The 16041-nt window shown below is 40.9% G+C and overlaps 1 protein-coding gene across 1 annotated transcript in view; it reads left to right on the top strand.

Annotated features, from left to right (window-relative positions):
* The window catches only part of LOC144514117 (membrane-associated phosphatidylinositol transfer protein 3-like), a 106161-nt gene extending 91175 nt beyond the window's left edge, over nucleotides 1–14986 (top strand). The window contains exons 11-20 of the mRNA XM_078245313.1: nucleotides 1256–1462; nucleotides 1626–1774; nucleotides 4831–4947; nucleotides 8123–8239; nucleotides 8329–8477; nucleotides 8664–8813; nucleotides 9071–9254; nucleotides 9784–9912; nucleotides 10080–10468; nucleotides 12015–14986. Of these exons, the coding sequence (XP_078101439.1) occupies nucleotides 1256–1462; nucleotides 1626–1774; nucleotides 4831–4947; nucleotides 8123–8239; nucleotides 8329–8477; nucleotides 8664–8813; nucleotides 9071–9254; nucleotides 9784–9912; nucleotides 10080–10394 (1517 nt within the window). The 3' untranslated portion in view covers nucleotides 10395–10468; nucleotides 12015–14986. The remainder of the gene's footprint in view (nucleotides 1–1255; nucleotides 1463–1625; nucleotides 1775–4830; nucleotides 4948–8122; nucleotides 8240–8328; nucleotides 8478–8663; nucleotides 8814–9070; nucleotides 9255–9783; nucleotides 9913–10079; nucleotides 10469–12014) is intronic.
* The last annotated feature ends 1055 nt before the right edge of the window (nucleotides 14987–16041 follow it).

Raw genomic sequence — 16041 nt, 5'->3', positions numbered from 1 at the left:
CAGGTGCATGGAGCGGTGTCCGCCAGTAACCCCGACGCGCAAGGAGGTGCGAGGGCCTGTCCAATGCTGCTTGCAGCTTTAATTTGTGATTACATTCTGAATATGACCCTGCTCTCTGTCAGGTAAATGTAGTAGCACAATGTCTTCCTCTGATGTAGACGTAGCCGACACTGTAAGTCAGTAGCAGGCTATACGGTGGAGTTGCATTTTAAGTGGTTTGGGGTCCTTCTGTAAGTAATTTTGGGGTACAATTTGCTTTTAAAGAATTCTACAAGCAGCAATACCACAGGACAAGCAATCAGCCCCTTCCAAACAGGCACATTTTCAATGGGCACTGTACTAGTAAATGTAAATTAGGCTGAGGAATGCCATACCAACAATATATTTTCTGCCCCTCAAAAGCAGAACCACTAGACAGAAAACCATCCAATCTAGCATTGTTGATACAAACACAGTGTGTGTCAGATTATATCGTGTTTATTAACCACATCTGATTATCCTTCATGTCTGGGCATGAGAGGGTGAGTCTTGGCTTGTAACACACATACAAATATACTGTATAGATTAGATTGGTTTGTAGGTTGTCACCAAGGTCAACATTTCATCTGGAGAACAATGTGTAGGGCAGCGGTGGAGTCGAAGCTCATTCAGACGTGAGCACTCTCCAGAGTCTGGCTGGAAAAACATAGTGAGTTTCATAATACAGGTAAGAAGAGGAAAACACTGTGTGAGTGTTCTCTAAGAAAGTTGTTCAGCTTTGTTTGGCTACGCCGTTTGGTGGAAGTGCATGACATTCAGTGTGAGTCTCCTTTTGTCCCCAAGATGTATTGTAGGGTTTAAGATAAATGTGCTGCTGAACTGGACACTTGTCTCTGTAAGGATTAAATTATTGATGAAATATGTTCCTTCTAGGCTCTGCGTCTTAGAGAATAACAAGTAGACACATGATGTCTGGTGAAAACAGGTCTCCAGGGAAAACGTTTTTGGGTCTTCCAAAGTCAATACTTGATTTTTTTAATCCCATGAAGTGTAGAAGCCGTTTTTGTCATTGTTCTTAGTGCTTGTCTTTGGTTTTCCTTAATAAAGCACAAAGCAAGTGGATACGCAGCAAGGCACTATCTCATTAGGCAAAATACCAGCATTGATTTAAAGATTGAGGCCAGTCAATTGTTGTGTGATCAAAGAATTTCCTTTCCTCTTCCCTCTCTGTTTGTCCTTGTCGTTTCTCCTTCGCTCCTCTTCTCACCCTCCCTAGCGGAGAGTATCCAAGGCCATTCAAATGTGTTTTTGGAAGGTGAGCAGTCTCCTAAAGGTCCAGCTTCACAGATGTCCTTTGAGACAAAGGGTGAAGGAGGAGGAGGAGGAGGAGGAGAAGAGGGAGGTCGTAGAGCCAGCGTAACCAGTGTGGAAAGTGAAATGTCGATTTGCTCCATGGGCCAGCTGGGAAACACTATCGCGAACAGTGAGTAGGAGGGAGGGAAGGAGAAAGACTGAGAAGCTGCACTGCCCTGTCTTATTTATCCTTAATTATCTGCTGTAGATGAATTCGGGTTTGTGAGGTTTCACAGCTCTTAAACTGACCAGATTTTCACATGTCTATTCTTGCATATGTGTGTGCGTTTCAGTTTCCGGTAGCTGGTGGGGCTCCAAAAGGCTGGATTATGCTTTGTACTGCCCTGATGTGCTGACTGCCTTCCCAACAGTGGCTCTGCCTCACCTTTTCCATGCATCCTACTGGGAGTCCACTGATGTAGCAGCCTTTGTTCTCCGGCAGGTGGGAAAGCCTCATTGACAGCCTATTGTTTGTTTCCCCAGCAAGTTTAACAGACTGGGGAAGGTATTGTCTCAGTAATATAAAATAAAATACTAAAAATACATTTAATTAGCATACCAAAACCATTAAAGACTTACTCTGTGCATAATTAGCATACTTTATTGTCAACAGCGGTAGGCAACTAGCATAAAGTACATAACAAAACAAAGCCCATTGCAGGGAAAAGTAGTAGCTGTGTGAATCACAGTTTCTGAAATTGCTGGCTGGAATTACAAAAGACCGTCGGATCAAATGTGGAGAGGTTCTCTAAGCACATTGCTCTGGGACTAGATGAAACAAAGTGACAAAGTATGGCACATCTCCAGACTCTTGAGGCCATGAGTTAGCATATGCACCGTGTCTAATGCAAATGTCTCCAAGTCCACAGCCTTCGGGGTTGTTTTGACATGACATGTCGGTATAACCAAATGAGAGCAGCAGGAAGCCACTTGCTGTCACAACATCGTCCATTTAGCTCTTTGTGAGATATATGGTGAAATGTTTCAAACTGTATAGTCTATATCGACGACGTTCCACTTCCGGGTTTGTTTTTTAGATTAGAGTCAACTTTATTGTCATTCTGCAGAGTACAAGTACAAAGACAACGAAATGCAGTTTTTTTTGCCTCCAACGGCACCTTCCAGGCAGCTAATCCTAACCTTAACCCTAAACATAACCATTGCCGCGCTGCCTGGGAGGAGACACCAAAGACCAACAGTAACATGATAAGAGTAGTGCGAATAAGTGTTACCCATGTGCAGGATGAATAGTATGAAGAGCAGTAGAATATGGCTATGTATAAGTGTAGATACAGTATGTACATTTGTGAATAAATAAATAGGACACTATGGGTGGGATAGGGGGGTTTGGGAGCTTAGTTGGTTGGTTGTCACCGGGATGCAGAGCTAGAGTTCAGTAGGGTGACAGCCGCAGGAAAAAAGCTTCTTCTGAACCTGCTGGTTCGGGTGTGGAGAGACCTGTAACGCCTTCCCAGAGAGGAATGGGGTGAACAGACTGTGGTTGGGGTGAGAACAGTCTTTGATGCTGCGTGCCTTACGCAAGCATCGCTTGTTCAGGTGCCACCGGAAAGTCCTACGGATGTCTTTCATTTTGGGCCTGATGTTACCTTCCTCTGTCTCTGTGTTGGTGTTCTAACCTCCGGTGGATTTGTGAGGACAATGGTTAACTGTTCCTCAGATCTCTGCAGGGTAAATCCAGACAGCTAGCTAGACTTCTGTCCAATCTGAGTTTTCTGTTGCACGACTAAAACTACTTTTGAACGTACACATGTTCCACCAACTATTTAGCTGAGGCACTGTGGCTCCGTCCGGAGCTTAGCACTGCCCAAGACGATTGTGATTGGTTTAAAGAAATGCCAATAAACCAGAGCATGTTTTTCTCCCATCCAGGAATGCTGTGTGGACTAGACAGACCTTCCTTCGCAGTGCTGTGGAGGAAGGTCTGGCAATGCAAGACTCCAAACTCTATGATACTATATATCATAACAAAACCACCTACAAGAAAGATGTACAGTAATGGTAAAAAGTGGAGGCAGTGGGCAGAGGATATGTTATGGATATGTTATACCCAGAACCACAAGCCAGTAATGTCATCAACACCACTTTATGGCGAAGGAAATAGCCAGCAATAACAAATAAGCAATTTTTAGAGAGATTTACCCAAACATTTTAACCATAAATATTGTATGTGTATGTTGAGCTATAATCCAGTCCTGAGTCATGACATGGATCTACAGTTCACAACACACTAGATGGTATAAAGACCCATTTTTCAAGATTGTGGGGATTGTGCGATAGTCTGCAAAATGACGGGAAGGATCACTATCAACAGTCGGCACACTTTGTCTTGTACGAAGATGTTTAGGATTCATCTTCTCCTTACAGCTGAGCCTCAGGAAAGTGGGAGCCATTTCATAAAACACCATTGAATATATGGCTAGTTTATGCTGCTGTATGTAAATGGGTGTGATTAGACTTTGCAAAAGTGGTTAGGATTTTAAAGGTTTACAAATGTGTTCTTCAGTTAAGTGTCCAGGCATTTCCATACCTCTTTCATCAACTTTAGAACCCAACCTTTGACCAGAAGAGTCTTGAGAGCCTGAGCGTGTTCTCTGAATCCTCAGGCAGTGAGAAAGAACAGGGACAAAAAGGAATAAATAAACAAGACAAGTGTAGTCTTTGAACTTAATCATTAGAAAGCAGAGTTTCCAGAGAAGAAAAGAACGATTTTTTTCACCCTGCTACTATCTGCTGCAGCATGTCGTCTTTGTGAGAAAACGTGAGGGGAATAAGCAGAGCACACAGGAATAAAGAAGTGCTATCGACGCCATCAGGAAGCTAATAGACCCAAAGATCTTTATTTTGGTTCAGTGGTTTTCAGCTCCACTCAATGCTGCGTCATAGTAAAGGACCAGCTTGGAATTATAAGGGCTGCACAACAAATTATTTGTTGAAGCTGAATCATTTACTTTTCTCACAGTCCAAGCTCAGTATGTAAGATAATGGCTTCCAATGTTATGAAACAAGGAGCTTTTCTACGTCCAAGAGTCAAGAATAATATGCATAGCTTCTTTCAAGTAGTAATTTTATTCAAGTTTCAAATCTGCCCTGAGAATCATGATCAGAATCATGATCTAAGATCCCTAAACATAACTCTGCTTTAAAGCTTTAAATCCAAGGCTCCTGATGCCAAACCTTCCATGTCATTATTATTATTATTATTATTATTATTATTATTATTATTATTATTATTATTATTATGTCATAATTTGTAAATGTGCAATAAAGTGAGCAGGGTTAAAAAGTTGTGATATAGGTCTTAAATTTAATTTATAATGGTCTTAAAATGTCTTAAATTTGACTTGGTGAAACCTGCAGAAACCCTGGGTGAGACTATTACTGACAGGGAAACCTGTTATGTCTGCTTAACGGAAGGATGTGTTTTCAAAGGCTTGTGTGTGGAAATGGCTGCTCTGTAATGCCTGTGTTTATTGACAGCTCATGCGATGTGACTGTGTGAAGACCCAGGAAGCGGACAAGTTGGGCTCTGCTCCGTTCTCTTCCTCCAGCCCACGAGAAAAATGGCTCAGACGCAGGACACATGTCAAACTAAGGGTAATGAATTATTTGTGCTTCATTTCGTATAAATATACTTTTGCGCCAGTTTGTTCTAACAGAAATGTGAATTTATGGCAAATCACATCACTTTTAGAAGCTCATATTTAAAGTTTATGTAAAGGAATTCATGAATATTTTAACAAAGCGTTTTGGCCTGGACAACAGATAATACACAACCTGGTATATAGTCTCTAAGGTGCCTCTCATTGTCAGAAATAAACCCACCCACACAAATGCACACAGCAGATATTAATCTTCTGCCACTATGGCCTTGCATTCATTCAAACTAAATATACAGTTATCACTAACTGCTGAAGTTGTAGTGCTTCAGTGCTGTTTGAAAGGCCAGTGACCTGAATCTCTTTAACACTCACACTCACACCCAGACTTTCACCTTGATGCACTGAAGCAGGCAGACACACACAATTACCTGATGCTTCCGAGCCCTGCAGAGTAGAACAATCAAGGTCACATTGCTATCCACCGAGTGCTCCTTTTATCTGCCATTTTCTAAAGACAAGAATTTAGTCATGGCTTGCTTTTCATGAGGCTATAAATAGAACTATGAACTGGGAATACCATGGAAACATATCTATATTTGAGCCTGCAAAGGTTTTCTTTTGTCAGTGTCATCTTGTTCATGCCTCGCCCTTGGCCCAGTGATGTGTTTCTGATGTAAGTGCTCGAAGAATCTCTCTGAATGAGTTGCCCCGTCCTAAATACGATTCAGTATGTGATTCAATCTAGGCACAGCCAGATCATCTGCTGCAGAGTGATACTATTCAGAGAGACTTGACATCTATTTCTGATCTCCCATCGACTTTGTAAGAGGTGTTTGTCACTGCCGGAGAGGGACCACTAGTGTGGCTGTTGTCTCTTGTACATGCTGCTCTGTCACAGGAGGTGGTCTGACTTTGCAACTTATCCCTTCCACACTTTCGGTGTGAGCGGATGGTGATACTGAGGCGCTTGTAGTTTTCACATATGACAGCACAGAGTACCTAGTGAACTGTGTCGAGAAAATGTATGAACACTGTCAGGCCTCCTCAAGTTCCACAGTAGCTTTGATTTTTATGTATTGTGTGTGTGTGTGTGTGTGTGTGTGTGTGTGTGTGTGTGCGCCCAGGTGTGTGTATATTTGGTTTGCTTACTCTGCATGTGTGCCATCACTGGATCAGTAAGGAAGACCTTGTGCTGGAAAAGTTGTTGACAAAGCTAAAGCAGGATAACAGCTGGAACTGTTGAACTTCCTTTCAGATGTCACATCCTTTAAATCAATTATCATTAGCCGATGTGGTGAAACAGCAATTGGCAATATTTATAATGTGCAGATGCTCCATTATCTTTAGGTGAGTGCTGTCATTAAACAGCAGTGCATTTTCAGGTAACCACAATGTCATTGCAGCCTCTCGCTCCTGATAAAACCACTGCAACAAAGATGGAATCATCATATGGCCTTTGTTGCTGTTGCTTTTGTATACTCATAGAGTTGTGTTATAGAATGTTTTTTATAAACTGGGACAGCTGTTCTTAAACATTAAATCCTGCGCAAGCTTGTTGGTTGGAAATTGTATTTTTTATCACACTATCTTCAGGGCAAAAACACTTTTCGAGTTGTCTAACTATGTGGGGAAAGCAGGGTGTTGAAAAAGAGCATGGGTGCCATGCAAAATTCTCCAGGATAAAGTACAGGTTACAGAAATCACAGCGAAGTCGGCAGGAGAATTACAATTTCTGTCATGGTGGCCCACAACAGAGTGTGAGAATGATATATTAGTGTGCCTTTAATATGCTATTAAAATGCAACCATCTCAGCAAGATTAGGGATTAGTGCTTCTCTGCTGCTTACTTGGAGGTCCTCGCTGAATGGTGCAGTATGGAGAAAAGAACAAGACAAGGAAGCTTAATACAGAAGTACAGTAACTCTCTTTTCTGGAAGGTCCCACAGTGCGCACAGTGGCATAGAGCTCAACAGTCCCGCCCCTCCTCCGAGAGACCATTGGTTCCAGAAGTAAATTTCCCATTCATTTCTCCCATTGACGTCTGGAAAAATCCGTATATAAAGAGTTTTAGACCATGCCTTAGGCTAACCAGGTGGTACGTGACTCATAAGCATACAACATATGAAAAAACGAACAGAACATCCAAAAATTCAAAGGTACAAGACTGTGTACATATTTTAATTTCAGAGCAAAGGAACTACTCATCCCATAAACCACTGCACACTAGAGATGCACCGATTACAACTTTCTAGGCCTATTACGATTTTCTTTGAGTTAGGCCAGCCGATACCGATTTTTACCGATTCCGATTTCATTTTTTCTAACCACTTTACAGCACACAGAAATATTTATTTTCTATCTTTTCTTTAATAGAAAATGTTACATTTTGCATAGAACATAGAACATTTTTTAAATAGATAATCAATCGCTATAAAATACAACTATATCAGTGACTCCTGGTGTGGGAAATGCACACACATCTAAAGTGCAATGTTATGGAAGAACCATTTCCTTCTTTTCACATCCACTATCCAACTAAAAAAATTTGATAAATTTAGCAAACTAAACTTCTGTATGTATGAAAACAGGGAAAACAGGTAATGGCAATAACATAATATATAAATAACAAATAAAAGTAAAATAAATATAGCCTTAATGCAGTATAAAGATATTTCTCAAAACACACACACAGGCCTGTTTGAACGTCAACAGTAACGTTACCTGAAAACAGCGTGGAGTTCCTTTTTTAGCAAGTTTGCTTTATGTGTCATTGTGCATAAATAGTCGTGAACAAATTAGCAGACCCATGCTAAAGTTGACTAAAAAGAGGAATAAAAAAATCATTTTTTGCAAATTGATCTTAATGCCTTAATTAAAAAAAATGAGGAAAAATCCAATCTTTAAGGACACCAATTTTCTTTGTGAATGAATAATGTATCGTAAATAAAAAAATGTTCTTCCTTAAAATACAGGGGGCATAAGTAAGTACACCCCTATGTTAAATTCCCATAGAGGCAGGCAGACTTTTATTTTGAAAGGCCAGTTATTTCATGGATCCAGGATACTATGATCCTGATAAAGTTCCCTGTTTACACATCACAGTAAAATCTCTGACTGGAGTGTCCTGACTGAACTGTGCTTCTTATGCTCCTGCTTGTTATCTACTGTAGAATGTCACTGCCAATCACAGGGTGAATGATGTCATTGCCACTGAGGATGGGCCTCAAACTCTGGTTGGTCGCTTCATGTACGGTCCCTTGGACATGGTCACCCTGACTGGAGAAAAGGTGAAACCCAGCAACAGATATACTTTTTTTTCCCCATATCACAAACGTAAGTTAATCCCCAACATGTTGACCCATCCTGCCTCTTTTAGGTGGATGTCCTACTAATGACACAACCTCAGTCTGGACGCTGGGTGCACTTTGACACGGAGGTGACCAACAGCAGCGGCAGAGTGGCATATACCATACCCAAGAGCAAGAAGCTCAGCCTGGGAGTCTATCCAATTAAAATGGTGGTCAAGTAAGCACCCATGTAGCCTACCCTTTTCAGAGTGCTGCATTATCAAATACGATGTAGCAATACATAGAAAAATGAGAGCATTAGTCACAAGTCCTATATTTGTGCCCTCTTTTAGCTATAGAGGTCAGTATAATGGGCCGTGCCATGTTTAGCAAATGCAGTTTGTCTCTCTTTTTCTATGCCAAGGGGCGATCAAACTAGTGCAGAGGCCTACCTGACTGTGTTGCCACGGAGCATGGAGTGTGTGGTCTTCAGCATCGATGGCTCTTTTGCTGCTAGTGTGTCAATCATGGGCAGTGACCCCAAGGTTCGCCCCGGAGCTGTTGATGTCGTCAGGTAACTGGTGACAGCCTCCAAGTGTGTGTGTGTGTGTGTGTGTGTGTGTGTGTGTGTGTGTGTGTGTGTGTGTGTGTGTGTAAATGAAATTCACATCTCCAGAGTTTGACAAAAAGCTTTAGAAGAACACACATTAAGGAGTGAATGTGTATGCTTGTTTGCACACCTGGTGCTTAAAGCGCGTACTTCTCTGTGAGAATGCCACTACTGATCAAAGGGACTTCGAAGTGTGTTTGATGCTATGTATTCACATGCAGGCATTGGCAGGACCTGGGATATCTGATCATCTACATCACAGGCCGCCCTGATATGCAGAAGCAGCGTGTGGTGTCCTGGCTCTCGCAGCACAATTTTCCCCATGGGATGATCTTTTTTTCTGAAGGCTTGGTTCATGATCCCCTGCGACAAAAGACCATCTTCCTCAGGAACCTCATACAGGAGGTATTTTTTTATTTAACCTTTATTTATACTTGTAGGGCATTGAGGTTTCCCTCATTTTCAATTAACAGTTGCAATGACAAATGAACATAAGCACTAAAAACAGTTGCAATTTAAAGAGCAGAGATTAAACACCAAATGTTAAAAAAAAAGTAGCAGATGGGAGTACCTCTAACCTCAGAGTTTGTTGCAGAGCATTCCATGTGCTAGGGGCAGTGAAGAAAAAGGCCGTTTTACCAAGATCCGAGCGCGCGGAAGGAACCCTACGATCGACCCTACGAGGGTCTATAGATTGTAAAGTTCTGAGGAACTCAGAAGATGTACAGTAAATGGCTGAAAGGAGAAATGTGAGACGTGGTCTGGGCAGTTAATCTTTCTGAGAAAGCATGTGAAACATTTTCTTCTTTGCTCTACAGGGATCTCGAATTATGTCCTCCGCATTACTCTTTTGCGAGCTCAGTGTTGTATCCTTGGGTTGTGCTGCATCGAAATGCCACACACATCTCTGACTGATTATTCCCTCTCTCACCAGTGTCACATTAAGATCAACTCTGCTTATGGCTCCATGAAGGACATCTCTGTTTACAACATGCTCGGCCTCTGCCCCCCACAGATCTATATTGTTGGCAGACCTTCGAAGAAGTACCAAAATCAGTGCCAGGTAGTTCAATTTATTTTATCTCTGTCTTCAGGAGCATTTCATGGTGTTTCTTTCTACCTATTTCACTTGGAAGGTTTTGGTTCTCCTCTAGGTTTTTCTCATTTACTTAAATCTTCTCACAACTCTCTTTCTGATTTTCTAACCCTTTCTTTGTGTGGTATGTGTAGTTCCTGAGCGAGGGCTATGCAGCGCACCTCTCCACCCTTCAGTTTGGGCACAGAGCCAGACCCAAGAAATCCCCTTCAGTTCGTATGGTCCTAAGGAAGGGCTCATTTGGTCTCTCAGCGAAGCCGGACTTCTTGTGTAAGCGCACCCACCTGCGCAGGACCATGTCAGTGCAACAGCCAGACCCGCCGTGCACACCCAACCCAAAGCCTGAGCGAGCCCAGAGCCAGCCGGAGTCTGATAAAGACCACGGGGGAGGAGGCGGACAAGGCCCATGGGGACGGCCCTCCATACTTCGTGGAGACACCACTCCCTGACATCCAGAAAGAGATGGAAGGATTGCAGGAGGATAGAAGAGGAGAACAAAGCGGTCATAGTGTCCAGGGCCAATGTAAGAGCTTATGTTTAAATATGGGGAGATTTAAAGAATATGTCCAGGTTTTTACAACTTAAAACTATTATGTTTTTAGTTTTAACCCCCAATCTTATCAGTAACAATACCTTTGTACTCCCAAGCAGTGAACAGAGGCAGTCAGTCAAGCATATAGAAACTGCCCAATATATTTGTTGTAAACATCGCAGTTTACAGACCAAGTTGTTTACAGCACTTCCATAAAGTTGAGGGACTCCGAAGTTGGGGGAAAATAAGAGACATAATTAAAGACAGCCAAAAATTGAGTTTGAGATATCCTGACTTTTAATCCCAAGTATAGGTCAAGCACCAAAAACACCGGAGTCTATAAATTCCGATAATGTAACTTGACCCACACTGCCTCCTACATTCCCACATTATTTAACCTCCAGTTTGTAACACAGACTTTTTGTTATAAAAACACAAGCCCAGATAAATCTGATGAGATCATCAGGGTTATTTCAGACTTTAGAAAGATCCTCAAAATACATTATGCGACAGCCTTTCACAGACTGAGTAGTACTCCATGTGTAAAATCGGTGGAGTGTCCCTTCAATTTAGAAAATGCCAGAGCAGAGCAATGGCATGCAGCAGTCCCTCAAATTTCGTGAAAACCCAATCAATTCTCGTGATTTTAAAGGGGATGACAAAAACAGGGATGAAATGTGCAAACATCAAATAAGGTGGTGAAGGTTGACTGTGTCCCTGTCGCTTTTTGCACAATGGAAAAAAAAGGCCTTCTGTCGTGCAAAGCAAACATCTTCCCCTTCAGTTGCACAGGCTTTCTCAGCCTATGATCAGACGTTAGTTAAGAGCATCAAAGTGGCAATCCACCTCTTCGAATTGCTGCAACACCTGGGAAGTCGTGTTTTATTGTTTCCTGCGTAAGAATAACAATCCCTGTACCTTTATTTCCCTGCGTTGCCTGTTCAGCCTTTAAGAGCTTGAGGCTCTGCAATGCTTTGAAGCAAACACAGATTGACTTTGCTCGCCTCTGTTGACTTCCAGCAAAGTCAATAAATGTCCACCTTGATTAGATAATGTTCTTTGATGTACCTGATGCATTATTGATGTTACACTTTTAGTCAAAGAGGAATTATTATTATTTTTTTTTTTAAGAAGTGCAAAGCCTCAGAGCAGAAAGAAAGGAAAAAAGATCAGAAAGGAACAATGAAAGATGCAAAGCAGGAAAGTAAAAAACAATGAGCAATTTTTCTTTATACTTAATATTCATGTGGCAACCTGAGTTGCTATTATTAGCAGCAGTTCCCTAGGTGGACTGAATGTAAATTTGCCCATGATTATGCAAGTACTGATGAGCTACAACAATGTTCTCCCATGCTTGAAATCCACTCATTTCTTGATTCAGAAATAGTGTCTGTGCAATTATGGAAACTAGAGCTGTGTCACCATGAGAGCCTGTAGGAACAAATATGCTAATGCAGAACATGCAAGCGCTAATCAATGTGTTAATTTTTCCTGGAATGTGAGAGGCTTCACTAATATTTCCTCTCTCATTTGACAGTGTCATCTCTACCTACTGTACATGTACATTGGATCCTCTGCTGGTATCCCTTGCAGCTCAGCTTTACCTCCTGCTTGGCCCTCCACACTTTGCCACCTGTTCGGCTCTTCTTTTTTTTTGACCCACTAGGCGGATTACGTCACTTAGTCTTTGTGCCTGAAACTTTAAACAGTTGCTGAGGGATGGCAATGATTTTTGCAAATGTCTGTGTCGAGCTAAAATTGTGTCCAATTGTAAAATCAAAAGAATGTACTACAGATAATCGATATACACGCATATTCATGCACACACAAACACTTCAGAGGATGACAAATGGGACGACAGAGGGAACCTGTTGAGACTTTGGCAACAGATTAGCAGACTGCTGTGCTGACAGGTGGCCATGTTGACTGACTCCTGCACTAACCATCCACCCATGTAAATAGTCGACACTCATCATCTCTGTGTGGGCCTTTGGACACAGAAGCACTGTGACATTAGGTTCAATCTGTACATGAGCTCTGCGATCTGAAGCCCCAATGAGCTGACCTCGCCAAACACCGGCCTCTGCCTGCATTCCACTTCCACTGATAGATGTCTCCCTCGCGTTGTGGCTGGCTTACTACCCCCTTCCGTCCCCTCAACCAGTCTAGCAGAACAGGCCTTCGGAAAGCCGCCTCAGACCGGGTCAGCTCGTGCACGGCTCGGGCCCCTGAGGTCACATTTGCACTATCGAAGTACACCGCAGTGGTTCTCAATTTAGCTGCAGTACTCACTTCAGAAACAAAGAGTTGTATTTGTACTTTATTGTATTTGTAGTTCTAGTTTTTCCTGAACATTGTGCACTGTTGCTGCCTGTTGGTTACTGTAACTAATATAAGTTTTAAACAGAAATAGTTTGTAGGAAAGTGTTGGTTTGACCAAAAAATGTTTACAGATTGATAGACAGATGTAAAAAGTGATCAGAACTTCTACGTGCTTAAAATGACAAATTATCATCATTGGCAGCATTAGTTTAGTTTCTTGGTAGCAGTTGCAGTAGCTTGCAGAATATTGTACTATACACCCCATGCCAGTTGAAATTCCACCGGGATGCCCTTGCATCCATTTACTACAGCTGCACTGGAACCAATAGATTTGTGTTGAAATCCGATGCTGTCTTGTGCACTCTGGGTTGAATTGAGTCTTACTGTGGCCATGTTTCAAAACTCTCTAAGTCAAACATATTTTTCTATGAGGAAATATTGTAAATAGAAATATTTTCAATGTATGTTTTTGAACCTTTTGTTGTTGGATTTGTTGAAAGGTTGATTTTTGCCTTAAATTGTATTTGATGTTGTGTAGACATGCAAACTTATCTGATTTGTTTGACCAAATTATTGAGTTTTACTGTTACAACATGACAAAGTGCATTTTATTTAATTGGTATTTTGCTTTGACATGTTTTAGATACTGTATATATGTATGTGTGTGAGTGAGTGTCTAGGTTTATTTGTTGTAGAGTTGTATTTATTGTGAACATGAAGACAGCTATGACAAGTATATGCCTCTGCAGAGGAATCAGAGGACACAGGGAGGCCAGTGTTGGCATACAGCATGTTCTCACTGCAGCTCACTACTGCCGGCTTTTCACAACTGATCGTGTATTTTATAGGTTTGGATTGAAGCAGTGTGTGAGCGGATTACTTAGACGAGGTTTTATACCTGCTATGAAAGAAAAAGGGCTTAAGAGTTCTAAGGGGCTCTTGGTTTAACTGAAAACCTGCAAAGCTGAGTGGAACGTGCCAGTCAGAATGGAGCTGTCTTGTTTTTCTTTCACCGCCTGTACACCATAGCTGCTTCAGTAATTAGCTATTTCATTACTATTAAGTATGTATGACTCTCTGTAGTACCGCCCCTGTAATTGCAGTGCACCGATTAGCATTATTGGTAATTGTATAATGTTGTAGAAACAATACTGAAATACTTAACTCCATTTCATTTTGCATTTAAAATGGTAATATTGAAACATTGTTATCCAAGCAATGAAATGATCATTCCCATCCATGTGTACACGATAATCAAAGTGAGTTTATAAGTCTGTATTACACATAGTGATATTTTCCTTCCATGATGATACACTGGAGGAGTGAAGTATTTATGCTAGGCAGCATTTTTTTACAACGTTAGTAAATGGCAAATAACGATCTAATGCGTAAATGTTGATTGTTCTGTGCATGTTTATTTGATATTGTTCATTAATGGCTATCAATTGTCATGTTTGTGGTACATTTAACTAATAATAGAGTCATTATTTCTAAATAAGAGGTGAATAAGAACTCCTGGACATAAATTCAACCACCACATGTTAAGGTAATTGCAAATAAGTTCTTACATTTCTTAAAAAGAGTTTTTAATGGTAAGTAATACTGAAGTGAGGCAGGGCTTTGTTACCTCTTACTGTTACCATAGAGGTGTACTCATTTACAATGGAAACTGACAAAGCATACAAATTCCAGTTTTTCTTTTTTTTCTTCTTTTTTTACAGTAAATAAAGTCAATTAATCCTGATATCACAGAAAAAAAGAAGAGAACAGGATATACAATGTAAAAATATATATACTGTATATTTATCGAGAGCTTTAAGAGAGAAAATATGATGACCTCTCACTAATGTTGTCAAATGATTATTATTCACCAAATCAGGACTTAACTATTGGGTATTGACCTAATTTGCCATTTATTAACAATTCTTCTGACTTATAGAGTATGATTTAGTAAGTTAACTAACATTGTGTTACAGCTTCTTTTGAAAAAATAAGTAGATTTTATTCATTTATTTTTGTGGTCTTATTTTGGTCTTTTGCGTTTTTGACACTGGCCTTTTGAAGACAAACCACCTGATTTCACTGCTACAAAGTGTATTATTTTGTACAGATCTCCTGTGATGATCAAAATGTTATTGTGTTTATTGGACTCAGTCAGTCTATCATTATTGCATAAATAAAGATATTTCACAGATAAAGAATTTCGTTTTGTTCGAGGAGTGTGTTATTATTCCTTCCACATGCTCCTCATCTCTGGAGATGGAAGCCGAATCACCTGCGATACACTTTATTCATACGGACAAGGTCAGAGTTTTACTGTGGTGAATGTGATATCCCGTTATTTGGATTTCATAAGGCTTATTCAAACTTAGAAACTTTCCTCCAACTTTTTTTTTACCATTCACTATTTGACCTTACTCAACCACTGGTTTGATTTGATCATCAGACCAGCACGTCTGCTTAACCAATAAACAAGCCTGTGCTGATTGCCAGAAATATAAGCACTCATCCCTTCACCACTATAGTGCTACACCACAGCCTGCAGTGTTGATAGAAGGAGCCACTGATCAGGCATGCACAAATCTAGGTTGCCTTGAGTTGAGTTGTTTACAGTTCATTCTAGACCTTTGAAACTGTTGACAGCACAATCTCAACGCAAGATCCATTTATTAGTGTAGAGATTATTTTGTTGACTGCTGTTTCCATCGTCAAGAATTAACTTTCAAACTAAGAGATGAGAGGTCCTGCTCAGAAATGAGACTAAGAGTCTACAGACATGCTTGCTGCTCTGTGAGGCTGTACATGGGTGACGCAGAGCTTTGAGATAAATGCCAACATCAGCATTCTAATATGCTTAAGATGACAATGTGAACATCCTGATGTTTAGCAGGTGTAATGTTTGCCATCTAGGTTTAGTGTGTTAGGATGCTGAAATAAGCACTAAATATAATGGATAGCTGAGGTCATTAGTTTTGCAGGTGTGGTGGCCAGTGTTGAGAGGTAAATTATAAATTCTCTCTCTCGCTCTCTCTCTCTCCATGCACCGAGTACCTGAGCACCTGATCTTCTAAGAGTTGACGCCATTATCAATCGAGTATTGATTAGTCAGTAGGCGGGGCTTTTACACCGGTTGATCTCTAATCTTCAACATAACCATAATGCTCCCGACCAGGTTAGGTGTTCAGCATAAGTTACCACGGCGATTTAACCCGGTAACAAGTGATCCACCGTTGTGATACACA

This window comes from Sander vitreus, chromosome 3 (genome assembly GCF_031162955.1).
Source record: "Sander vitreus isolate 19-12246 chromosome 3, sanVit1, whole genome shotgun sequence".
Classification (NCBI taxonomy): domain Eukaryota; kingdom Metazoa; phylum Chordata; class Actinopteri; order Perciformes; family Percidae; genus Sander; species Sander vitreus.
The sequence above is the reverse complement of the archived record's forward strand: the minus strand, read 5'-3'. Positions and strand labels throughout refer to the sequence as shown.